Source organism: Dromiciops gliroides, chromosome 3, assembly GCF_019393635.1.
Source record: "Dromiciops gliroides isolate mDroGli1 chromosome 3, mDroGli1.pri, whole genome shotgun sequence".
NCBI classification, from domain to species: Eukaryota; Metazoa; Chordata; class Mammalia; order Microbiotheria; family Microbiotheriidae; genus Dromiciops; species Dromiciops gliroides.
This window is the reverse complement of record NC_057863.1, coordinates 4063085-4087940: the sequence shown is the minus strand read 5'-3', so window position 1 is coordinate 4087940 and position 24856 is coordinate 4063085. Positions and strand designations below refer to the sequence as shown.

Here is a 24856-nt window from a genome sequence, read left to right as displayed (position 1 = left end):
ATTGAGCTTGTCAGGGTTCTCGAGAAAGCCAGCATTCCACGGCGTGAGGTGAGAGGAGCGGCCTCTCGGGGAGCCCGGGCTCTGAGGCCGTGCAGAAAAGGCAGGGGAGGCTTTGGACCTGGGTCCTGTGAGCCCAGGCTGGGTGCGGGTCAGTTACGAGATCAGGAAGCATTTATTAAGCACTTCCTGCATGCTCTGTGCCAGCTGTTAGCCTGAGGGAGCAGCATCTCCCAAGCAGAGATCCCCTCCCCTTTGAGTGAATGGCCATGTGGAAGATGGCCGGAGGGGTGAGAGACTACTGACAACCCTGTGTGCTGCTGCACAGCAAAGGGGCCTGGCTCTAGAAGACCTGAATTCAAGTCTAGCCTTAGACCTTTGCTGGCTGTGTGATGCTGGCCACAGCCTGCCTCAGTTTCCTTAACTGTAAACTCCTTGAGGTAATACAGTAATAAGACCTCAGCACAGAGCCTGGAATACAGTAAGTGCCTAATAAATGGGCATTCCCTTCTCCTGCCATTGGGAGGAGGGCTGGAGCTGGGCACTAGTGCATTCTTCATCAACAAGGTGGCTACTGAGTGGAGCTTCTGGGGGGACAGGGAAGAAGGGTGTCTGTCCCGGGACGGGAGACAGGTCCGGTTTTCTGGACTGTGACCAGAGGAAGGATTGGAAAGGGGAAAGGCTGGAAGCAGCGATCAACACTTATCAAGCACCTTCTTGGTGTCAGGCATTGTGCTAAGTGCTGACCGCTCCCTGTCCCTAAGGCCTTTCCATTCTACTGGACGCTGGCCACAGTCCAGGAAAGAGGTGGTGAGGCTAGATGCAGGCAGTCGCTACCGGAGCGGGGAGAAGGGATGGGTGCGAGAGACGTAGAAGGAGATTGGTCAGGGATGTGTGGGGGCTGAGGGACAGGGAGGAATCAGATGACCCCAGGAGCAGGGGTGACCAATTAGGGAGGGGTAGGACTTTGTTTGCCACTGTCGCTGGAGAAGTTTCTTCAGAATACTCCGGTGTGAGTGGAAAGTGGTTGGATGAGTGATTCGAAGCTTTGTCTGGTGTGTGATCGTCTCCTTCCCCTTCCTTGACTTGTTCGCATCTCTGTCTCCGTTTCATGACTGATGTCAGCAGCGGATCATTTTTAATTTCTGTTCTTTTAAAACCCATCAAGAATGATAGGACATGATGAAATAATGAAAAAGCTTAACGGGACAGCTCAGAATGCTGGGTAGATCTGGGGCTCAGGAGGGTGGCCAGGACGGTGAAGGTCTTTGAGCCAGCCTTGGGAAGCTCCCTGTCGGAGAGGGCAGGTCTTGGCCTTTCGAGCTGGCAGCTGCGTGGGGAAGGTGAAGAGGCGACTCATGTTCTCCCGGGTGGCCGTCAGTCGGAGGTCTCTGGGTAGAGGTCGGGCGGTGGTTTCTGTGGTCGGCGGGGTGAGTACAGCCTCTTCTCAGCTCTGAGATCTCGTGAAGTCGTGACATGTTTAAGGGTTCTTAGATGCCGTACATGGCCTGGCACCTGTCTGACGTGCCCTTGTAAGATGCTTGTTCCACAATGACATGTACGTGTCGGGAAGAGTTTGGGCGAGAACAAAGGAAAGAAAGCAGAAAATGAGCATTCATTAAGCACCCACTCGGGGCCCAGCTCTGTGCTAAACGCTTTGTAAGTGTGACCACATGTGATTCTCACAACCACTGTCTAGGGTGTGTGCTTTTACAGAGAAGGAAACTAAGGTCAGCAGAGGTTAAGTGACTTGCCCAGGACCACAGAGCTAGTAAGTGAGTCTTCCCAACGCCAGGCCCAGTGTCCTGGGCGCTGTGAAGCTTCCAGTTGCCTAAATAGATGGACTCTTTGTGTAATGTCCATCTATATTTGCTGATCAGGGCAAGCCTGGTGCCTCCAGTGCGATTTGTTGTTGCTCTGGCCCTCTGACTGTTGTGCCAGAAGTCCCTCCACTGACACTGATCTTAAGCTCGTGTCTTCCCGAATTGCCCGAGGCTGCCGGCTAGTGTGTGTCTGAGGCGGTGCTTGAGCCAGGCCTTCCGCACACCGACACTGTCCTGATTCATGCTGACCAGAGCCGTGGGGGCCCCATGAACGACTTCTCCCAATGACCCCCCTCTCCTTGGAGCATCACCAGCCCATCGTATCGCTGACACCTCATCCCCCATTTGATTCTCAGTGTCCGTCTGAAGGATAAGACACAGCTTCTTCCTCTTCACAATGTTCTTTTGGGGCAGAGACTCCTCTGCGTCTGCGTATTTAAAGAAAAACCTCATTCCCGGTTAAAGGGTCAGTGAGGAGGAGATAAGAAAGTGGCGACAAGGGGTGAGACTTTGATCGCCACGTGATGTCGATGCCCCTTGAGTGACTGCCACCCTTTCGTGGGAATGATGGCGTGGAGGGGACCCCGCCTTTTGCTGCCCTTGGGGGTCAGGAGGCAGAGCAGGCGTCGGGGCTGCCCACCTTCATGCTCACTTCACATGATCTCCCCTTTTGCTGATTTTTCGCAGGTCACAAATGGGTTAGTGAAGTCGTAGGAGCTTCTGACCTCCTTCTGTCGTTAGGTGTGTACAAAGCTTTTTGTGCTGACCTTTGCGTGCCTCTCCATGTTTCTGATACACTAATTACAAATCAGATCGGGAACGCTGCTTTGATCCTCCGGATTCATAACCCACGATCCTCCCGGGCAGACTTGGGGACACCGAGAAGTCACGTGGCTCAAATACTTTCAAAATTGTTTGCTTGACCAAAACATCTTCAAGTGTTTGGTGTCAATGTGAAAAGTGATTGGGGGGCGTCTCATCTGCTTTGTCATGGCTGACATTTCAAATTTGGACTTGGCCCTGTGTCATTGCTGATCTCTAATGTCTGTTCTTACACCTGGCGAAGCCGTCAGTGTTCTTCCCAGAAATGATCCTAACTCGGGGTAACCTTGTTTGTTCCCACCGGAGTTACTTGTCATGTTTTCTCAAATCCTGCTAGAGGGCGGCCTCTTCATCTCCGAGCAAGTTCCTCGGAGAACAGCGTCAGCAGGTCATCGGCTGCTTTTAGCCCAGGTGGAGCTGCTGCTCTCCTAGTCGCCCTTTTGACCAGACCTAGTTTGGGGTTTGGAGCCGGCTGTAGAGATGGCAGAGACATCACAGGTCTCTGTGTTTACCTTCCAGGTACCTCGGGAGAAACAGCATTTCGGGCGACCGATGCATCTGAAAGCGACAAGCAGTTCAAGAAGGTAAGAGGGAGAGCAAAGCTGCGGCAGCGGCATTCACGAATTCTGAGGGATCCTTCATCTCCTGGGGCATGTGGGAGAATGGAAGGTGTCGACCGTTCTCTAATACCGTACATCCTGAGGCGCGGGCCACTGGGCAGAGAGGTTCCCAAGCATGCAGGGCCCGTGTCGGGGTCCCCAGGCCCGCCCACCCCGAGCACAGACTCAGGTAGGATGGGGATAGATCCTACAGGAGGGGGATGGCCAGTGCCGCAGGTCTCGTGTGTCTTTTCCGTGCGTTGTGGGTAGGACGTGGCTTTGTGGGCACGGGAACTCCCGGTGGACAGATGTCTCCACCGGGTCTGATGGCCATCTGCTCAGCGAGAGAGGTCCAGGGCCTTGGCGAGGATCACTCGGCCAGGAGGTGGGAGTCCAAGGCCGGCCCTCCAGCCGTTGGCTGTCCTGGCTCTGCTGGACTCAGGCTCCCCCCTTAGACCCTGCAGTCATTTCCTTTGGGGGCAGAAACCTCACGTTCAAGATTTCCATGAAAAACACTTTTTATTTTTTTGAGATGTTTCAAATGGATAGATTTTTTTGTGGTTAAGTTACTGAACATTGGCTTTTTCTTTGGGTAGTGAGATATTAACATGCAGCATTTTTGGAAAGTTCCCGTCTCTTCACGGTGTTAATCACCGGAAGGAAAAGTGGGCTTCCCCTCGCCTGCATGGCGGGGCTCTGCCCCAGGCTGCCACCTTGGAAAAGCAGGCGTTCAGAGGAGACTCGTCGGTGCCTCCTTCTCTTTTGCTCCCTTTCAGTTTTGTTTCAGACGCTATGGAAAGACACAGAGCTAGTCAGCCTTGGTCATCCGCACCATTGAGGAGGGAGCCGAGGAGCGGTGGTAACTGGCAAACGCTCAGAGGCCTGGAGAGGTCACTCACTGTGACCCCTCGCATTCTGTGTTTGAAGACACTGAGGCTTAGGGGCGTGAAGTGGCTCGCACTAGGCCGGGCCCGCAGGGGCTGCCCAGCCTCCTTTGATTGGTGTGCCTCATCCCTGGGGACCTGGAGGAAATCTCCATGGGAGTCCTCGCGCCTCAGTTTACCCAGATCCGTGTTTGTGTTCCCGGCTGTCCTCAGGGTCTGGAGTCAGGCAGATGAATTGTCATCCTCTTTGGGAAACTGAAGTTGGTGGAAAGTTCCTCTGACACAGCCTGGCCAGAGGTTGGCAACATTCTCGGGGACTCGGTGCCAGTGAGACCCGCCGGGAGGACTGAGCGGGAACACAGGTCTCAGAAGGGGGTGGCAGCCCAGGTCAGGGGCCAGGGTCCTTGTTGCTCACGACAGTGTTTGCCCCTTTGCTTATTCTTAATTAACTCCTTATTAAAATGATGTTTTCCAGACAGAACATTCTCATTTGCTTATGACGTGTCCACAGAATGCTTCGATAATTTTTCCATGTTTTTATTAGGATTGTTTAGTTTTAGGCATGAGGAGACTTCATTGCAGGTTACCACAGGTGGCCGTGAGCCGTGCTTGGACACAAAGCCTGTGTCCACCAGATTCCAAGCCTGGTCAGTGATCCTTCTTAATAAGACAGTTCTGTATGCATCGGTTTCAGTGCAGCCGAAGATGTTGGACAGCTCCCCGGATGCTGGCGTAACCGGCGTCTGATCGTGAGCGTCAAATGTAAGTAGCGCCTGACTGTGTTGAGACAGTCCCTCAGACACACAGCTGGGGAATCCTGCCTCGTTCCCTTTGCTGGGTCCTTCTGGCTTAGCTGTCTGGCCCTGGCGTGGACGGAGAGCTCCCAAGACCGGCACCGGCCCCACCCTGGGGGCCTCGGCCAGAAGGAGAGCGTACGCCAAAGGGGATGGACGGGAAGGAAGGTGAGAGAGATGCCAAGGAGGATGGCCAAAAGTCAGCCAACAAGAAGTACTGCCAAGGCCGGAGCTTGCCTTTGATGATCTGCAGAAATCATCTTGTTGACCAGCCGGGCGCTCACAGAATGCAGGCGTGTGACCTTGGCACAGTTAGCAGTAGTCATAAGAAGCCCCTGGAGCCCGTGGATGGGCCCGAGCTGCTGAGTAGTCTCCTATTGCCCTGCAAGGGGGCCACCCCGCTCTGGTCTCCAGGTGGCTGTGCCCACATTCTGTGGAGCCGGCCCATTTGTAGCAGGCACCTTGGGCACAGAACCAAAGGGGCTGAGGGTTTGCGGTGACCCAGCAGCACAGAGGAGCAAGGGTCCAGGCCGTGGGCACACCCAGGTCATTCAGCAGGTTCAGAGCTCAGCACTGTCTTGGGCACCAAGGAGACATCTATGGGGGCTTTTCTTTCATTCATCTCCTGGCTGTTGTTTTCAGGGAGAGAGGCAAGGCTCCCTTCCCAGCCAGAGCGGTGCCCTGGGTAGAGAGCAGATGAGTGGGGTCCAGTCCAGGTTATTCACTTAGTTACCTCTGAGGGCTGGGGAAGCTGGTCTGCGGCCAGCAGCCTGGGCTCACTTTCTCCCCAGGCTTTACCCCGCCCTTGTAGTGGGCTGGATATGATTCACACCCTTCAGCCCTCTCGTTGATTGTTTGTTGGTCAGGAGAGATGGTATTTGTGCTAACAGTGCCAGGCACGTGGTTCTTTCCTTTCTTCCCCACCTCCCACCACACTGAGCGCCAACACCAGAGTTGTCCCCCGGGTCAATCTCAGCAGTCAGAAGGCTGCTCAGATGCCGGCCCTCGTCTGTTTGGCATTTTGCTGCGGAGAATAGGAATTTCATTTAATTATCCTAAGCCAAATCCGAGAATTTGAGCGGTGGGAGGGGCCTTGGCAGCTGGGCAGTGCCGTCCATCCATGGGAAGGAATCCCTAGAATGTGCCCCGCCGGGGGTCCTCTCACCTCTGCTTGGAGACCACCCAGGCAGCCGCCCTGCTTTGGCTCAGCTCGTGGTGCAAAGCTTTTCCTAGTCGTCCTCCCCGGCCGGCATCTTCCAGCTTCTGCCGCCCAGGGCCCGTGCCGTCTCCTCCCTCCTCCACGTAAGGCAGCCTCGTGTGTGCCTGAAGACGGGTCTCAGTTCCCCCGCATCTTCTCCAGGTTAAACAGTCTCCATTGGCCATGCTGGCACCGGGACACGGTGACCTTGTCCCTGTTCTCCTTCCGGGGGCCCAGAACAGAAGGATGCACAGCAAGGCGTCCTCCGTGGCGGCCAGAGCACAGAACCAGGGGAGAGAAGACCCCCAGAGGAAGGACAGGAGGCCAGTCGGGACAGCCGGTCCCATGAGTACCTGGGAGGAAGCCAGCACCGGCCTGCAGGCAGCATGGAGCCACGGAAGAGGAACGTGGCCGGGAACAGGCAGTGACCTCGCCCAGTCTCCTCCTCGAGCATTTCCTCCATAAGACTTGATCACAACATTGTCCTTTGAGAAGAAGGTGGTCGCTGCTGGCACAGAGGAGGGCTTTGGGCCTGGAGAGGCCTATGAGGAGCCCTCAGACTGCCCGACACCCTGAGCATTTCATTTTGAGCTGCAGCACGTGAAGGTGCTCTGTGCAGGCGTGTGTGGGGACACGCATGTGTATGGACACACGTGCACCTGCATTTGAAATTTTGACTGCTTTTCAGGAGTCCTTCCACAGCTGAGCCCGGTGCAACGGAGAGGAGCTGGTGCACGGGGGTTGCTTTAGCTGGGACAGAATTGACTTGTCATTCCGTGTCTCCTGTACGCCACGGAGGGCTGCGCGGCGCACCCCAGAAAGATCTTATCTCTGCAGAGCCTGTGGCTGGTCTCACTGGGGAAGCAGACGCCTGCCTGCCCGTCACAGGAAAGAAGCCGCACTTCGTGCCCAGGAGGAGGGTAGGAGCGCCGCATGAAGGGGAGCAGTGGCAAACGTTCTGGGGACATTGGACCCGATGGAAAGGAGGAGTGTGTGCCGCTCTGGGGCATATCGATCAGCCACGGCGCCCCCAGAAGGAAGAGGGCAGCCGGGCTGGAGAGGGCCCTGGAGGCTGGAGGGGTTGAGCGTTGTTAGCCTGGAGAAGAGAGGAGAGGATGGAGGGTATGGTTGTTGTCTCGGGGGCCTCGGCAAGAGGGAATCTGTCTGTTCTGTTTGGCACCAGGTACAGGAAGCTGGAGGTCAGGAGAGAGGCCAATTTATGCTTGGTCATAGAACATTTCCTGCCAGCGCAAACCATCCCCAGGTTGAATGGGTGCCTGGCAAGGGTTGGGGTCCCTCCCACCTGTTAGAGAGGTGGCCTCCCCTCCATGAGCCAGGGGTTTGCAGTGGGGCTGGGGAGGGTGCTTCCCCTGTGAGGAGGCGAGCCCCCCAGGCTGGATGCTCCTAGCATGTTTGCGTAGGATGAAAGTCCTTACGGGCGGCTGGTTTTCATTTGGCGATTTTGGTCTCTGGGGCTCTTGGCAGTTTGGTCCCTCTGACCTTCCAAGCGAGGGCGGGAGGAGGTGGTCAGGGCCCACCCCTTCCTGCTTAAACGCTGGCCTCTGGGTCATACCAGACCTGAAGTCTGGAGAGCACAGCCTTTTGGAAGGGCTTGGAGGGTGATGCTTGGGTACTGTCAGTCCTCTCCCGCCTTGGATTTTTAATTCTGTATCTCCTTCACAAGTAACGTGGACATGCTTTAAAGCTGTGTCCTCGAAGTTGATAAAGTAAGTTGTAGGAAATGTCTCCTCTCTGTAATCATTTTTGGACTTGAGCCTAGACTTTTATCCACTACAAGGAGAAACCCTCTTCAGGGTAAAAGAATCCTTGTGGGGAAGTACTGTAGTGGAGGCCTTTTGTTCCTACCTAACTGTGATTTCCTTCCCAACCTTTTAGGAAGTAGGACTGTTAATGCTCTCTTCAGTGACAGCCTTGGCAAGAACGCAGGTGTGCCTAGGAGAGGGCTCGCCCATTGTGAGCTTAGAGTTCTTTGTGGCCCCTTTCTCTCCCTGCTTCCCACACCGAGAAGCTGAGAAGCATGTCATGCCGCGATGTCAGGAGATTAGAAAGACAAATGCTTGTTCTTCTGGCTCCGGGCAGAGGTGGTGAGGGCCCCACAGCCAGTGAGGGCCACGAATTGAACATTCTTTCTGTTTTGGTCGGGCCAGGCAGTGATAGGATGCAGCCAGCACCCTGAGGCAGGTAAGGGCAGAGAGAGCAAAGAAGCAGCAGGAGCTTTGGCCCTCGTGGCTTTCTCCTTGACCACTAACTGAATTTCTAAGGTATGTTGTCACACTGAACGAGATTAGTTTATAAGTTTTTATTGTTGAAAATAATTGATAAAAATGCAGTGGTTTTCATATAAAAAAGTTTGATTCAAGTGGGTCCTAAAAGCAGTTATCTACAAATTTAGTCTGAGTCATTTCCATAAATGAGAATTTTGAATTTAAAAAGGCCCTCCAGTTGTTGCTTTATTTCCTATACCCTACAATGCTGATTTAAGCAGCAAACACGTTCCCTGCTGGAGAATGCTAGAGCTCTGCTCTCATAGCCTTAGAGCGGAGCTTTTGTGTCTGTCGGGTTTTTGTTTGGGTCGCATATAAGTTGAGCTAAGTTATGGTTTAGCTTTTGAGCAGGTATCAGACCGTGCTTAGTGGTTTTAATCATTACTTGGACACATTTATTACACTTGTTTTGGGCAACAACGTTACAGCTCCTTGTAATTACATTCTCTTGGCATGGGAGGCCCAGGGTTCCCTAAGTGCTATTATACTTTGCCAGTCATTTGGAAAGCCTATGAGGTTATTTCACATTCTTTGTCAAACGGAAATGATCCTCCTGGTGGTTGACTTCCACATTTGGACGGGGGTTCAGGGGACAGTAAGCACGTTCTCTTGGTGCTGGTTAAATGCTTCCCTTAGTCATCAAGATTCTGCCATATTTGAACGTCTAACGGTTGAAACTGGCCCAGGTTGGCTTCTGTTCCTGTCACTTTGATCTGCTCCCAAGTTGCCCCAGAAGCATTGTCCCTGGAGCTGTTGATTCGATGAGAAAAGAGCATTGCACAGAGGCAGGACCAAAGTCTGTGCTTTTGTCTAAATGTACTTTTAAGTTAAGTTTGTTTGTCCTTCTCCCCTACGTGTGCTTTGGAAATTGACTCAGACTTCCACCCCTTGTCTTTAAGCTTGTCAGAGGTAAAATAGCCACTATTGAAAAAGAGGTTTTGTTCAATTCTAAAACATTAAATTTAAAGTAAGTTGTATGTGTGCAGACACGACTAAATTTTGGGTTGACTTTCCTTTTCTTGGTCTGCACCTATGTAGGGTACTCCTGGTATGGAAACTCCCTCCACTGATTCAGATGATTAATCTGCCTCTGACAATGATATTAGAGTTAATTTGCTGAGGGCACCAAGAGGTCAAGTAACCTGCCCTGGTCACATCCTCTGGTGTGTGGCAGAAGCAGGGCCTGAACCCAGAAAAACATCCTACTGAGCTTCTCTCTGCTCCCTCTCCTTTCTCTTCCCCTTCCCTTTCCCCTTCTTCCTTTCCTTCTCCCTCCCCCTCTCTCCTTCCCCTTGAAATCCCTCTTCTCTCCCTTGCCCTCTCCCTCCTTCCATCCTCCCTCTCCTCTGCCTCTCCCTCCTTATTCATATATCTACCTAGCTGGCTATCACTCAGCTCACTGCTTATTAGCAGAATTTCAACCAGAATTTTTTTAACTACACTTCTTTGCAGAAAAAGTGATTGAAATGGGGAAAAAAAATTATTTTACAGCTTTCTTGAGTTAGAAAGCCCACAGTTGTCCGAATCTGGCCTGGGTTCAGTACAAATGTCAAGCCTTCTTTCCCTTTCACCTTGTGTCATTCATTCTTCTGTGCGGTGAGAGCAGCGCAGACGGAGGCCTGAGGCAGGGCCTGATGCTGACTAATCAGAGACCTTTTAACTTGTTCCTTCTCCTGTAAAGTAGATGGCTAAATTGTGTTTATCTTTCTGTTAACCATGGCACCGTGTTAGTCTCAGCAGTCTAGTTCCGCTGCTCAGGGCTCTCTGATATCGAGATGATACGGAAAGTCCCCATTGTTAGGGTGTTTGGGACGAGTCAGCATTACACTGTTGCCTTCTTTATTTTAAACTAACCTCTTTTGTTCATTCATTTTCTCCCGTGTTGCCCAGGGGAAAATGGAAGCCCTCTGCCAATCCCCGTTGGCTATAGGCCCCAGGCGATGGCATTTTTGCTCGAAACTCTCCCTTCCTTCCTGTCTCTCATCTGTCTTTGTTTATGCCCTTTGGTTTAACATTGTTCTCCTCCCCAATTCTCCCCTTCTCATTGTAAACTTGTGGCAGGGTCTGCTCGGTGAGCTCATTATCTTACAACAGCAAATTCAAGAACACGAAGAGGAAGCCCGCAGAGCAGCTGGCCAGTATAACGCAGGCTATTCCCAGCAGAAGCGCAAGGTGATGGTCTCGGGGCTATACGCTGTCTTCCTACTAATCGGGCTTTCTAGCTAGACTCCATATAACCTTAAGGCATCTGAGAGCCCACATTAGCACAGAAGAAGACCCCTCCCAGTGATGGTAGTGCGGGGAGACAGAGATGACCACAGGCAGGGAGGGACCAGGTAGAAACGGGGTCAGCACCCAGGGAGCGTTAGGCCTCCCAGCCTTAGCAAAGAAACATGCCGTGTCCCTGCTGCCGAGTCACTCCAGGTTCTGCAGGATCTGAGTCCTCCACCGGACCTGGGTGTCTGGGTGTCGATTCCTCTTTTGTAAAATGGGCATTGTGGTTTCCTTGGGTCACGTGGCAGAATTCATTATCAGCACCTGAGCAGTTTGTTTTTCCTGACCCAAATAAAGGCCTGGGCCACAAGATGAACTGAGGGCGCATTTTACATTCAGGTAGGCGAAGGTGGGATGTTTCTTTACAACTTCCCACACCCCCGGTTCTAGCATTTGGTGGTAAAGCTGTGACCAGTGGCTGTCCCATTTGCTGTAAAGAAGTGCTTGAGAATAATCCTTCTGTTTGACTTCTCTCTTCAAGGTCCCAGGCTTTTCTCAATTCAAAGGCTGTGGAATCAGTCCTGGAAGCACAGGCACAGTTTGGATGAAGTATAGAGCTAAAATGGAGAGATAGGACCCAAAACAGGCTATTTCCCCATAACCTGTGGTTTTCCACTCAAGTAAAGACTTGCTTTTCCTGTAGCTGGAGAAAGAATCTGTGTTCAGTAGATCCAGCCTCATCTTGTGCCTCTGAGGATGCCCTGGGACGTGAGCCGGCAGCCTGCTGGAGGATCCTGGAAAGGCCAGTGGTTAGTGCTTTGTAGGGGCCTTTCTTCCTGCTTTAGCGGCACTCGAGGATCTCTAGCTCCAAATGATTCCTGCTGCTGGGGTTCCTGGGGTTTTTATGGCCATTGGTCCTGTGAGAAGGGGCACCTGGGGTGGCTTTCCTGAACAGCCTAGTGGACATGGCCCTGAATGTAGACCAAGGAGCTCTAGGTCCATTCTCATGTAGCTGTCTTCCTTTCTAGAACTTTCAGATGAGAGTTAATCCTGACCTAGGCCTTACAGGCACTTCGTTAAGTCCCTTGTGAAGGAGGCACCCGATGGGGGTGGGGGGGCTGCTTGTTAGCAGCATCAGGGCAGACCTGACAGACATGCCAGTAAGGGCTCTCTGGGGCTCCGTTGTCTGAAGGCGTCCTGCACAGGATGGCACGCCTTCGTTACTTCATAGTTTGCCTGCCCTCTGCTGTGAGCAGAAGAATTGGCTCTGAATAGGTCAGAACTGGCGCATAAGCCAGTGTTTACAAACGGGCTTTTTCCCTGGTTCACCAGGCCTCTGTGGAGGTAATGGTGAGCTCTGGTAGGGAGAAGGCTGATTGTTGCCTCCGTTTGGGGAGGGGCCAGTGAAGCTCATCTTTCAGTGTTAGCTTATTTCTGCTGAGGGTTCCACTCTCTGATCTCCACAGCCTTGGGATTGTAGGAGGCCTCTGGGATTCAGGCCGCAGAGACCCATTCCTGGTCCCCAGGTGAGTTGTAGACAGTCCACGAGGCGAGTCATGAGCTCGCTGTGGGTTTTGTGACCTGGAAGGGTATTTCTGGCCTGGGAGGTGGACGTGTGAGAAGGTGTCAAGCTCCATGGGACAGCCAGGACGTGCCTTGGGAAGCACTGGCTCCCCTCGTCCCACCATCTTGGTGGAAGTCTGGTGGGTAGGAGCAGGAGCAGTCTGCTGGCCCAGACCTCCCATTTTACAGAAGAGGAAACAAACCCAGGGTCCCCAACCCTCTGTCCACATACGGCCTCTTCACTTGGCCTCACAAAGCTCACGAGGGTGAGCTGGGGGGGGCGCTCGGCAAGCACAGGACCAGCTCCTCTTCAGTGACCCTGAGCTGAGGTCTGTCTAGGTAGCCCTTGGCTTCCCTTGAGGTGTTACTCATGGCTTCCAGGTGGCCCTGGGGAGCAGTGGTCCTGCCTGTCTTGGGGCTCCTTCGGAGTGTGCAGAGCCCTAGGGATACCTTGGGGTGTCACGGCCTGCCGAGACTGCGGTTCCACTGCCAGGGAATGGGTGGCCAGAGGAGAGTTCCTAACGAATCTTGTGACTGGCCACTGTCTATGCCACATTGACTCCTGGGAGGTTGGGGGGAGAAGACATAATCCCCCTGATGTGGCCTCCTCTTTTTCCCAGGCATTTACAAATACAGTTCTGAAGCTGTGAGATGCCAGTGTCCTGGGCATCCTCGGGTACCAGGCGCCACTGCACGTGTACCCACCCCCTCTGTTGGCCAGTTCCGTGTAGAAGGCCCACACCCGTGACAGCCACTCAGTCAGCCTCAGGCCCCATCACTGTGGGTCATGACCATATTGAGACACTGTGTGTGCAATAGTTCAGATGACAGTCTCTCAGCTCCCAGCCTCATTTGGGGTCCGTGGTGGGTTGTGGTTCCTCCCTAGGCTTCTTTGCTTCTTCCTCCCTCTTTTTTATTTATTTATTTATTTATTTATTTTTGTGAGTCAATTGGGTTTAAGTGACTTGCCCAGGGTCACACAGCTAGTAAGTGTTAAGTGTCTGAGTCCAGATTTGAACTCAGGTCCTCCTGACTCCAGGGCCGGTGCTCAATCCACTGTGCCACCTAGCTGCCCCATTCCTCCCTCTCTTTAATTCTTTCCTACATCCTGCGCATCCTGTGTACACAGACATCCCGCCACTCAGTGCCTTTGGAAGTGGGGAGAAAAAACTCAGACTGGTTATTCGATCATGTGGGAGGCTGATAGAGGGAGGCTGTCATCGACCCATGTAGTTATTAGCGAGAGAAAATCCAAAACCGTGGAGGACTGCAGGGAGTCCAAGGGGCGACAGGGCCACAAGGCCACCTGTCCCACTTAAGCCTCAGCAGCCTCTTCCATGAAACACGAGTAAGCGCAGAGTGACTTGTCTGGGAAGTAGGTGAGCGGAGAGGGCGTGCTGGGCCAGGGCCGCACGGGGATCCGAGCTGCCGCCTGGGGCGCCCCAAGCCCGTCGTCAGGCAGGGACACCTAGGACATCCTCTCTTCATTTCTGAGTCTGTCATGTGTCATGACATTTGTTTGGCTGGTTCCAAAGAGCTTTAAGAACTAGCATAGAGAACATCAGGACTTGGGCTTTTCACTTTGGTTTGCATTCCATGCTCACTGATCTCAGCCAGGGGCACTTGGCAAAGATGTGCTTTTCATAATATTTAAAAATAACTCCACATGGGGTCAGAATTTGAAACCAAGCAAGCACCCCCATCTGGCTAATGCTTTGGAAATCCGACCTTCCTCTGGCCCGGGCAGGGGCACCACAAAGGCCTAGCCCGCACCAGCCAGCCAGGGGCTTTCTGGTATTGGAAGCCTTTCAGGCTGACCCCAAATTCCACTTATTTCTCATGCCCAGCGCAGCCCATCCGCAGAAGGGAGCAGGGGATGGGCCCCTGGGGATTTGCCTTCCTGCCTGCGCAGCAGAGCTAGCAAGACTCTCACAGTGAACTAGTTGTGTGTCCCATTTGTATTCCCTTCCCTTTGAAACAAACCTAATCTGTGCTCCCTTCTTGCCACGTGCTCCCTCAAAGATTCAAATGATGTTAATGTGATTGTAGGTGACAGACAAGGAGAAAGTGGAACAACTTCAGGAAGAGCTCCTTCGAACGCAGGTGAGCTGTGGGGGTGCCCCCCATCCTCCTGTGATGGGGGGCTGATGGGGCAGTGGGGGTGAGCCGGGTGGAATCTGGGGAGAGGGACAGCTTGCTAGTTCCACCCCCGCTGTGAGGAAACCAGCCAGAAACTAGGCTAAAGGCAGAGATACTGGGGGCAGAAAGGAGCAGTCGGTCAGGCCTTAGGAGCCTGTTGGGAGGAGATCACCGACAACCACAGAGAAGAACAACCTTAAGCTTGGAACGCCCAGCCCTGCCTGTTCTGGCCCTTCCAGGGAAGGACGTTGAGAGCTCGCTTACAGTGCTTCTCCTGGGAGATGCTGCTTGGTTCTGAGGAAGCTGAATCCCTTTACCCAACAGCTCTGTCCAGGAAAGAGCCTCCAGCCTTTCCTGGAGATGCCTTCTCCTTGGGAATAGCGCGCAGCTGGTGGGGGGTGGTCCTGAGGCCCGTGACCCAAGCGTGGGCCGGCACACACGGCATGAGTAAGCAGGAGAGGCCGAGGACCTTCCCACTGCGCACCAGAGGCTTGCCTGAGGGTGGCTGGGGAGCTCCCGGGGCCACTCCCGGGGAAGCCGGCAGTGGGTGCCCAGAATCACGCTGCCCTGAAGCTGTCTCTAGTCTGGCACAAATCATTGCTTCGTGGTCCTGGGGTCTGGGGATTTCAAAGGGCATTTTTTATTCCGTTTTGATTGTTTTAATGCAAAGAACTTTTCAACCTGGAACGTCAGACAATGCGATGAGTTTTTCTGGACTGAGATAACCTTTGTATCAAGGAGAATTCCTTCCTCAAAGCGTTTTAATTGTTTATCTTAAAATAGTATGCTTGGAAACTGGACCCGCTGAGGAAGCATTTGCTTTAGAGGGGCGGGCCCTTCGTAGAATGTCCATGCTTTTGTTTAGCACCACTCTTTACCTTCCGTGCTGATGGATGCTCCTTTCTTGCAGCTGAAATATCAGAGAATTTTGGAACGTTTAGAGAAGGAGAACAAAGAACTGAGAAAATTAGTGCTGCAGAGAGACGACAAAGGCATCCACCATAGACACCTAAAGGTACCGCCAGCCCCTGGAGTCTCGGTCCTCCCTGGCGTCGACATGTGGGCCGGGCCCTTTGCTTCTGGCCTTGCGGACGAGCTGAGCCCCCCACAGTGCTGCTGGTCATATTCATATTGCCCGTGGATTTCAGTCATTTGGAGAGTTGTATGTGGTCATGGGGCATGCTGCCCTGGCCAAGCGTCACTGCAGCCTCTGTGGTCATGCTTTGGCTGCCGGACGTCCCACCTCTGGGCAGCTGCAGGAAGAGGACTGAGCTCTGGAGCCGACGCCGGGCTTAAAAACAGGAGAGCCCGGGGGTCCTGCTCTCACTGGGCTCCCATTCTGGGGGGAAGAGGGGTCCCCAGCAGGACAGTACATATCAGGGTGTTGGCAGCATTCCTTGTCAGGGCCTGCTTCTCCCTCTCTGGGGATTCCTTCAGGGCATGCGTGATGAGCTTCTTCCCTCCCTAGAGTAGCCCTTACAGCCGGGGCTGCAGTAGAGGTAGAGAAGGAGCCCACTCTGACCTGGGCACTCCCCACAGACCGGCTCCGAGGGCTCGGGCCGAAGCTCACGTCTCTTAGCCACATTCACCCAAGAGCTTTGCTGGGTGGCTTGTTGTCTGATGAGATGGAAAGCAGACGTGGCTTAGCTGATTAGTAACTTAACCTCACCGGCGTTTTTGTTTGTTTTTAAAGAAATCTCTCATCGACATGTATTCTGAAGTCCTCGACGTTCTTTCTGACTATGACGCCAGTTACAACACCCAAGACCATCTGCCCCGGGTGAGTAAAAGCATCTTAGCAGAAGATGGATGTGGGCTATGCTGTGTATGATGGCTCAGTTAAATAAATTTACTCTTCGAGATCTTCCAAATTAGGCTTTTTAGTCCTCAGATTAACTTGGTCAGTGCACATCATCTGTTGTAAAATTCCTTTCTCCAACAAACCTGTTGATAACATGAATTCCTCAGGTAAATTGTTCTTTTTCAATAGAAAAGGAATGTCTGTCTTGAAACAGCGCTGAAAAGCTCCAGGATGCCTTGTCTTGCACCAAGGACTGCAGATTAGATTGTTTTTTACCGTCATTGGTGTGTAGGCATCTCACTTCTCTGGAGAACATTTATGGGGTCACTGAAGCTGTTTGGAAAATAGACCAGACCTCCTAAGAGAACGTTGTTGTGTCCCCCGTGCCTATCCTGCAGAGGTCTCTGAGGAGCCGGCATAGACTCACAGGCCCTTATGTAAAGACCAGACCTCCAGGATCTGCCGGTTCTTACCGGAGACCGGCCTCACAAGCTTTGTGATTTCGCTTCCCAGCTTGTAGTCATTTAAGAGGATTAGGAGGATAGGCAGTCAGTGCTGCGTAGAGGCAGCCGCTCGAGGGCAGCAAGAAGCAGTGGTTCGTAGTGGACGAGGAGACAGAAACTGGAAAAACCCAACCCTAGAGCTCTCCTCGTAGCAGTGAGAGCGCCGTCCCTCTGGGGACGGGAGGACTTGGGTCCTGGTGGCGCAACCTCCTGCCTTCCCCTGGGGCCTAAAGAAAAGGTGAGGGTACGCTCACTGGCCTCTCTTCAAGATGGTGAGCTTTTCAAAGCACTGCAGGAAGATTTCTGTCCAAAAATGTGAAATGGAAAATTTCCAAAGCTTACAGAGCTTAGCCTCGGTTAACAGAAAATTCACCATCCCCAGGAGATGGCCTGCTTACCTGGAGTCATTGTCTCCACGGTGTAACTAGGGTTCAGACGAACAGACACGTTCCCCGTACTGATGGCTAGGGGCCAGCATTGGTTTTAAAAACGTCTCAAATCTTGATTAGAAGGTACTTTTAGGGGGGCAGCTAGGTAGCACAGTGGATAGAGCACCAGCCCTGGATTCAGGAGTACCTGAGTTCAAATCCGGCCTCAGACACTTGGCGCTTACTAGCTGTGTGACCCTAGGCAAGTCACTTAACCCCAATAGCCCCGCAATTTAAAAAAAAAAAAAGGTACTTTTAGGTGTCCCTGCTCCCACATTGTTTAAGGAGGGAGTGAAAGACAGCCCTATAAAATTAAAAAATCTGTCTGTCCTGCTGAGAACAAATTGAATTGAATGAGGCAAGCTGTTCTGAGCCTCGGCGATTGGCTCGACCTATTTTCAGATGTCCTGTCTTTCTTGAGTGTGCCAGGATTTCCCACACTGGTACTTTGTCACTGCCCTCTGGAGGCAGATCCGGGTCACCTCAGTCACCAGTCTTCTGGTGTGGAGGCTCCACCGACTGATGCCGGCTGCTCCGGTCTTGGAGACCTCTCCAGCCAAGTAGAACCTGGCTGAGCTTACGCTTCCCCAGTCTAGCCCGAGGAAACCCAGAGCTATCTGCACCCCCCCCCCCCGCCCCGCCCGGGGCATTGCCCGGGACCCAGTCCTGGGGCCTCTTCATTGGAGACACACACCCGGTCAGCGTGTGCTGGTGAGGACAGACGGGATCTGTTGCTCCAGCCATAGTTCAGAGTGGGAATACAAATCTCCAGGTATCTCAAGTCCCCCTCTTGGTTGTCTTGTGCCAGGTTGTCGTGGTGGGAGACCAGAGTGCTGGGAAGACCAGTGTCTTGGAGATGATCGCCCAGGCACGGATATTCCCTCGTGGCTCTGGGGAGATGATGACGCGTTCTCCAGTCAAGGTAAGGCACGCATTCAAGAGGTGCCCGCATAGCCCTCCTGGCCCCCTTGGCCGGAGGCTGGTTGGACAGTGGGGCGATATTGCTACGATCTTTAAAGATTCTGATCCCCAAAAGCCACGTGTTTGACCTGTGTTCTTTTGGGCAAAGGCTATGACCTAGCAGGGACTGGGAACCTGTCAGTTCTTGTAAAGAGTTCTTCCACCTTCTCTTGGCAGGTGGGTCAGATCCTTTACTACAAAGCCATAGAAATGAGACATCAGCTTAAAAGAGAATGAGCCTCCAATGCTATAAGAGCTGGTTCAGCTGGGCCAAGCCAGACACTCCTCCCGTCTGGCATCTCTTCTAGACTCGCCCCCTTCCAGCTCCTCTTGACCTCTTAGATAACTTCCTGTAGCCTTTCCATTCTCCACCCCCTTCAGACCGTCCTCCAGGCTCTTCCCCCAGGAACACACAGCTCTGAGCACCCCTCCCCAAGCTGGAAGTGTCAGGGCCTCCTCTTGCCTCCCTCCCGTCTTCTCCACTGGGGCCCCAGCAGCCACACCGACCTTCCTGCTTGTCCACCACGTGGAACGTTCCTTAGCCCCTTGGCCCTCCACACTGCCTCTTGGAGGCTCAGCTCCAGCATGTCCCAACCCGAGGCCCTTCCCACACCCACCACGGCTCCCAAGTGCTTGGCCTTGGCCCTGTCACGGGTCTGCTTATCCACAGACACATCCTGTCCTCTGGCTGGACGCTCCTTGGGGGCAGGCACGGAGTCGCTGTATCTGTAGCACCCGGCACCGTTGTGGCCGGTGGCTTCCTCAGTGACCAAGGTCTGAATTGGCCTGAACGTGCTGCTCCTGTGATCAGTCGCATATATCACAAGAGATATGACCGAATCAGCTTGGAGGACTCAGTCTGCCCGACCTGACCTCCCCTCCTAGGGAAGGCCCTGAGGAGGCAAGGGACTGACCCAGGGTCACACAGCTAGGGCAGAATTTGGACCAAGAGCTTTCTGACTCCAGGTCAGTCCGTAAACATTGATTATGCACCTGCTGTGTACCATTCACTGTGCTAAGCACTGGGATACAAGGAAAGGCCAGAGGAGGTGTCTGGCCTCAGGAGGTTCCCGGTCTGATTAGGGGACCAGAGGCAGACGACTGTGTACAAACACCCCATAGACAGCCCTGGGCTCGCTCAGCATTGCTCCTGGTAAAGTGAGCGTGAAACCACGGCTCTCTCTTACAGGCTCCACAGGAACTAAGCATATTAGTGGTGAGTGATTCTAAATTCTGATTTGGTAATAATTTCAGGTGACGCTCAGTGAAGGCCCTCACCACGTGGCCCTGTTTAAAGACAGTTCTCGGGAATTCGACCTGACCAAAGAGGAAGATGTGAGTGAGAAAATGTGGCGGGCATGGTCCCTGCATTGCCCCAAGTCTTTGACTTTTAGCAAGGCTGCTTAACCTCATTCAGTGAAACAAGTAAAAAACAAGAGTCCGGTGGCATGGTGGTGGCTGAGACCCCTCGTATCCTAACCCACAGGGGGGATTTTCTTACTCTTGTTTGGTTTTGGGTCAAACAGCTCGCAGCCTTAAGACGGGAGATCGAGCTCCGCATGAGGAAGAATGTGAAAGAAGGCTGCACCGTGAGCCCCGAGGTAAGGGGAGACCCTGTCATCTGGCCCGCTGGCGTGCGGGGCTCGCGGGTGTGGGGTTGTTGGCTGTTAAAAGGCTGTGCGTGGGACTGGGCGTCATGTAGTCAGAGGTAGTGGGTGACACTTCATCTTGGTCTTGTTGTGTAGACGATCTCTCTGAATGTCAGAGGACCAGGCCTGCAGAGGATGGTCCTGGTGGACTTACCCGGGGTCATTAACGTGAGTACGCTTTGAGCACGTAAGAAGAATTGTTCTGGGTTTCGGGTAAGGAAAAGATAAGTCACCTTTACAACCTCTTCTTCAAGACGGTGACGTCAGGCATGGCTCCCGACACCAAAGAGACCATCTTCAGTATCAGCAAAGCCTACATGCAGAACCCCAACGCCATCATCCTCTGTATTCAAGGTAAATCCAGAGGCGGGGTGGGCGTCGTCTGTCCCCTCTGTCCCTCCCCGCCTCCGTGCCAGGAGAGACACAGAGCCCTGCAGCTCGTCCCATGTTCTTGGGGCTGTCCAAGAGTCCCTGTGTGGCCTTGCCTCAGAGGCTTGAGGAGTGGGCTAGACTTAGCTGGACTGGGCTCATGGTCAGATGTGAACGTACTTTCTTTTGGAAATAACCAGGCAGATTTGGCTTCATTCTGGGCTAGACGAGTGAACTTGCAGACTCGTCCGGAGTGTATCCTCCTTAGAGGGTGCCCCAGTCTTGGTGCGGGAGTGCTGCGGTGTCCACAGAGGGAGGGCATCCCTTTCTTAGAGATGAGGTGGGGCCGGCCAGGCTCAGCCACTCCTTGGAGTCGAGAATCTTCACGAAGGCTTTTGCTTCTGCTTACTGATCGCTCACGGACAAGGAGACCGCATAGGGACAGATGGGCTGACGTGACCCTGACGTGCATAGGGCCCGAGTCTCAGAGGAGCCCGTCAGGACTTCCCTTGGCCTTGTTCCTTGCAGATGGGTCTGTGGACGCCGAGCGCAGCATCGTTACTGACCTGGTCAGCCAGATGGACCCTCATGGGAGAAGGACGATCTTTGTGCTGACCAAAGTCGACTTGGCAGAGAAGAACGTGGCCAGCCCCAGCAGGGTAAGGACTGGTCATGGCCGCCGGCCTTGGCCCTGGCCCGGTGCAGTGAGAGGGAGGAAGCGGGCGTTCCCCAGACTGAGGAGTGAAGCGTCCTTCCTGGGAGGGGAGCCAAGCTAGGGCCCTGATGTAGGGATGAACAGGAGCCATCTTGGGGTTTGCTCACTTATCAGATGGGTCTGAATGGCAGGCGTTCAGGGCCTTGCTGCAGTAGTTTAGCTCTGGGTTTTTCTTCAGCTAGAGAATATGGTGTAAGTGGACATGTCCCCGTCCCGGGCTCCAGCGGTACAGAACTCCTCAGAGCACATTTAGGTCTCCTGAGAGCCGTGGCTGCTCTCCTGGGCCTCGCCTCTCAAGGGGCTGCTCTCTTCTAGCACAGAGACCCTCTCAGCAGGGGCAGGAAGTGGAGGGGGTGCGGTCAGGTCCTCTCTCTGCCATCCTGACCCTCAGGAAGAATCGGGCCTCCGGTCACTGGCGCCATGATGCCTGCTGTGTGGGTGTCCGTCTCCCCTCCCCGCAGAGCAGGAGGTTCCTGGGGGTCGTTGCAGTAACGCCACACGCTCCTTTCCCAGTGACCCTGTGAGGGAGTCGGTGGAGGGGGTGTCACTCCCATTTTGCAGATGAGCAGACTGGGGTTTCAGTGCCTTGCCTGGGGTCACAGAACTAGGCAGTGTTAAGGGACGAGAGTCAGATCCAGGTATCCAGGGACTCCATGTCGAAAACCACCAGGCCCTGCCAGCAGCCCCGGGAGGCACCAAGACATACACTGTTACTCCCCTTTCACAGCTGCCCACGTTGAGGCAGAGTGGACAGCAAAGGCTTAAGCAGGCCCCGGTCTGAGCCTTTGGTTTTACATGCGAGTGGGAGCGGCCTGGTTAAAGTCACCCAGCCTGGGCCCAGTCCTCTCCTTCTACCTTCGTGTACCTACTGTGTGCCAGGCACTCTCTCCCCTTCTCCAGCCCCGGCCTGGCCAGCCAGGGTGGGTTTTCCCTTTCTTTTGGGCCTCAGACTGATTCCTAAAATCACCCCCATGTCTTATTGTTACACCGGCTTCATTTCCCGAGCCTGATAACAAAAGAATGAAAAGGAGGGCAAAGTTCAGCAAGACCCACCAAACATCCTCCCAGCTCAGCCTCGCCTCCGTGCCTCAGCTTGGCATCAGAGAGACTTGATGCTGCCAAACAAAGGCTGATGCCGAGGTTTCTCAGGCCGCTGGCCTAAGACCATGGAATTTTAGCTCCGCCAGGCAGAAATCAAGGTCAGAGGAGCTGATAAATGCCAAAGCTCACGACGGGCGTGGGTGGAAGTGGACAGCATCCACAGGGCCTCCTCCCTGCCAACTGCCCCACATGGTCCCTGCCACCCAAGGTGGTGCCTTGGGCATCAAGGCATTGGCTCTCCGTGACTCCCGGACCTTGCAGCCACCTGCTCGTTCTCCACTACTTCCACTCAGCACAACTCTCTGAACTTGTTCTTGCCGTCTGTTTGAACAGATTCAGCAGATAATTGAAGGCAAGCTTTTCCCGATGAAGGCTCTGGGCTACTTTGCTGTCGTCACAGGGAAAGGTACGCACCCAGCACCTGAGCGGCTCCTTTGGGTTTGATTTGACTGTTCCTTAAAGACTGTGTCACTGTCTTTCCCCTCCAGGAAACAGCTCCGAAAGCATTGAGGCCATCAGGGATTATGAAGAGGAGTTCTTTCAAAATTCAAAGCTCTTAAAGTAGGTGCATTTTAAAGAATTTCACAGGGTGGAAATAAACATTTTTACACAGGAGGGCCTTTGGGGGGGGCAGGGCAATGAGGGTTAAGTGACTTGCCCAGGGTCACACAGCTAGTAAGTGTCAAGCGTCTGAGGCCGCATTTGAACTCAGGTCTCCTGACTCCAGGGCTGGTGCTCTATCCACTGCACCACCTAGCTGCCCCAAAACCTCTATTTTTAACACGGATTTTCTAGTTTCCCAGAGTAGAGGCCTGTGTTTGTTAAGTGAAGGAATACTCAGATGCCCTTTGAAAGAAAATAGGTGAGAGAAGTGGGTGGGATGATGGGATCAATGCTGGCGTGTGAGTCCGGGAGACCACATGTGGCCAGGCTCTGTTTAGAGAAGCGCTAACTAAGCTCAGGCGGGAATCACAGAGAGGAGCGAGAGGCTCACAGGACATCCGAGTTCTCATGGCCATGGGGCAGGAGGGCCCCTTATTCCTGCCTCTGAGTCACTGACAAAGTGTGGGGCGGAACAGGGGCGAGGACAGACCCCCAAGGGGCGACTGACGGTTCTCTGGGCCCCTTCCCCTCCACAGGGACAGCCTGGGGTCCTCCTGGCCTGAGGTCTCAGCTTCTTCCCATCCCTGTGACTGTGGCCTGGGCCCTTGATGTTTGCTCCTCGATCTCTCTGTGGACAGAAACAGGGTTGTTCCCACAGCTCCCAGCTTCCCTTGAGCTGAAAATGGTCTGGGGTTGGCCTGGCTTCAGGACAGCTCATTCCCACCTGCTTCCCAGTGAAGACCGTGCTCGAGGAGATGACCCCTTGTTCGGCTTGTGCTTTCGGACAGGACGAGCATGTTGAAGGCTCACCAAGTGACGACCAGGAACCTCAGCCTCGCGGTGTCCGACTGCTTTTGGAAGATGGTGCGCGAGTCCGTGGAGCAGCAGGCCGACTCTTTCAAAGGTGAGCTAGCTCTCACCCGGAGGTGCAAGCCCATCTGGGGGTGTTTGTCACGAGCTCCCCAGCACAACCGGTTAGGCGTGTGTAGGCTTAAGGCCACAGAAGTGTCGCCAGATTGGGAAAAAGTAACTTATCCTTCACATCAAGTCCATTTTCACTGTGTGCCAGGGGGAGTGTCAGTGGGCTTGCTGTGCGTGTGTGTGCGCGTGTGTGTGTGCATGCGTGTGCACGTGTGCGCGTGTGTGCGTGTGTGTGCGTGTGCACGTGTGCGTGCGCACATGGGAGAGCCCTTAGCAGACGTGAGCAGGAGGGAGCGAGGACTGGGGTTCTGCTTCCTTTTGTCCCAGGGAAACAGGCAGCGAGTGCTCCACAGTCGGGCGGGGGGGGGGGGGGGGAAGACCTCGTCTGATGTTCTTCTGAGCAGATTTGGATTCTCTTTGTTGGCTCTTGGTCACTGGTTGGGTAGCAGTGGGAACAGAAAGGGAAGGAGGGACGGGTGTGACCAGACCCTGGAGGCCGAGCTCACTAGGGCCGCGGCCTGGGCAGGAGGGAAGGAGGGAGGCTCCCGAGGAGATGGCAGCCCCGGGCCCGGCGGAGGCACGGCTGCCCCCCAGGACAGGAGGGTGAAAGGCACGCACGCTCCCTTTCTCAGCTCTCCAAAGGGCCCAGGAGCCTTTGTTAGAAGGACAGTTAGGGAATGGTGGGACATGGCCCTGGCCTGGCTTCCTCTTTTGTAGAGGAGCATGGGTGTTTCCTTGATTTTAGCCACATTTTTGGCCACGGCCGGTGCCGTCCTTGTGGGGGCAAAGCAGGACAGCGATGCAGCCTGGGAGATTCAGCACTGGGCACACCCCGGCGGCTGGGGTGCTCTGGAAGGGCCGTGGAGCTGTCGGGCCTCAAAGGAGGTTGGCGTGGCTCTGGGATGTCGGTGACTTGGATACAGACCCAGACAGTTTGCTCATCACTAAGATGTACAGGTGGCCCTCACCCTGGTGAGGTGAGGTGAGGTGGTACACCCTGGGACGGTCTGGGGTGTGGCTGAATCTGACGTGATGAAATGAAGGTGACACATGAACGGTCTCAGATTTGGGCTCAAGGACACCGAGGGGTCGGGGGGTAGACATTGTGGACAGTGGCTCGAGCCCTTTCCTGCCTCCCGGCCCCTCGACAGTCCAGCTCAGAGTTGTCAGGGACCCATAGGTGACTGCCCTTGGCCACACTGAGAGGGAGTGTCTGGCTGCCCCTGAGCCCGTGTGGCCTGACAGCAGGTAGAGCCCCAGGGGCCACAGCTCCGAGAATGCCCCTTGAGCGCTGTGGAGGTAGAATTCTGGGTCTTTGTCGGTTTTGTCCGGGACAAATTGACACGTTGCTCTAGGCAGACAGGCCCCGTCTGTTCACGAGCAGAGGATTGATAAACCACTTTGGAGACTGGTTCTGGGAGAGGTGCCCGGGGTGGATTGGAGACGCCACAGCAGCCAGGCCGGAGTGGAATCACTAGGCTTCACGGC

The 24856-nt window shown here is 54.1% G+C and overlaps 1 protein-coding gene across 4 annotated transcripts in view; it reads left to right on the top strand.

Annotated features, from left to right (window-relative positions):
- OPA1 (OPA1 mitochondrial dynamin like GTPase) overlaps nucleotides 1-24856 on the top strand; it is a 60975-nt gene that overhangs the window by 9023 nt on the left and 27096 nt on the right. The window contains exons 5-19 of one of the 4 annotated variants that reach the window (XM_043991100.1): nucleotides 2508-2561; nucleotides 3162-3226; nucleotides 10464-10574; nucleotides 14229-14282; nucleotides 15229-15333; nucleotides 16012-16098; nucleotides 17859-17972; nucleotides 19265-19345; nucleotides 19537-19611; nucleotides 19756-19827; nucleotides 19914-20013; nucleotides 20557-20687; nucleotides 22178-22250; nucleotides 22333-22405; nucleotides 23236-23351. In XM_043991100.1, the coding sequence (XP_043847035.1) occupies nucleotides 2508-2561; nucleotides 3162-3226; nucleotides 10464-10574; nucleotides 14229-14282; nucleotides 15229-15333; nucleotides 16012-16098; nucleotides 17859-17972; nucleotides 19265-19345; nucleotides 19537-19611; nucleotides 19756-19827; nucleotides 19914-20013; nucleotides 20557-20687; nucleotides 22178-22250; nucleotides 22333-22405; nucleotides 23236-23351 (1311 nt within the window). The remainder of the gene's footprint in view (nucleotides 1-2507; nucleotides 2562-3161; nucleotides 3227-10463; nucleotides 10575-14228; nucleotides 14283-15228; nucleotides 15334-16011; nucleotides 16099-17858; nucleotides 17973-19264; nucleotides 19346-19536; nucleotides 19612-19755; nucleotides 19828-19913; nucleotides 20014-20556; nucleotides 20688-22177; nucleotides 22251-22332; nucleotides 22406-23235; nucleotides 23352-24856) is intronic. The other 3 variants (XM_043991101.1, XM_043991102.1, XM_043991103.1) reach the window with 3 other exon arrangements.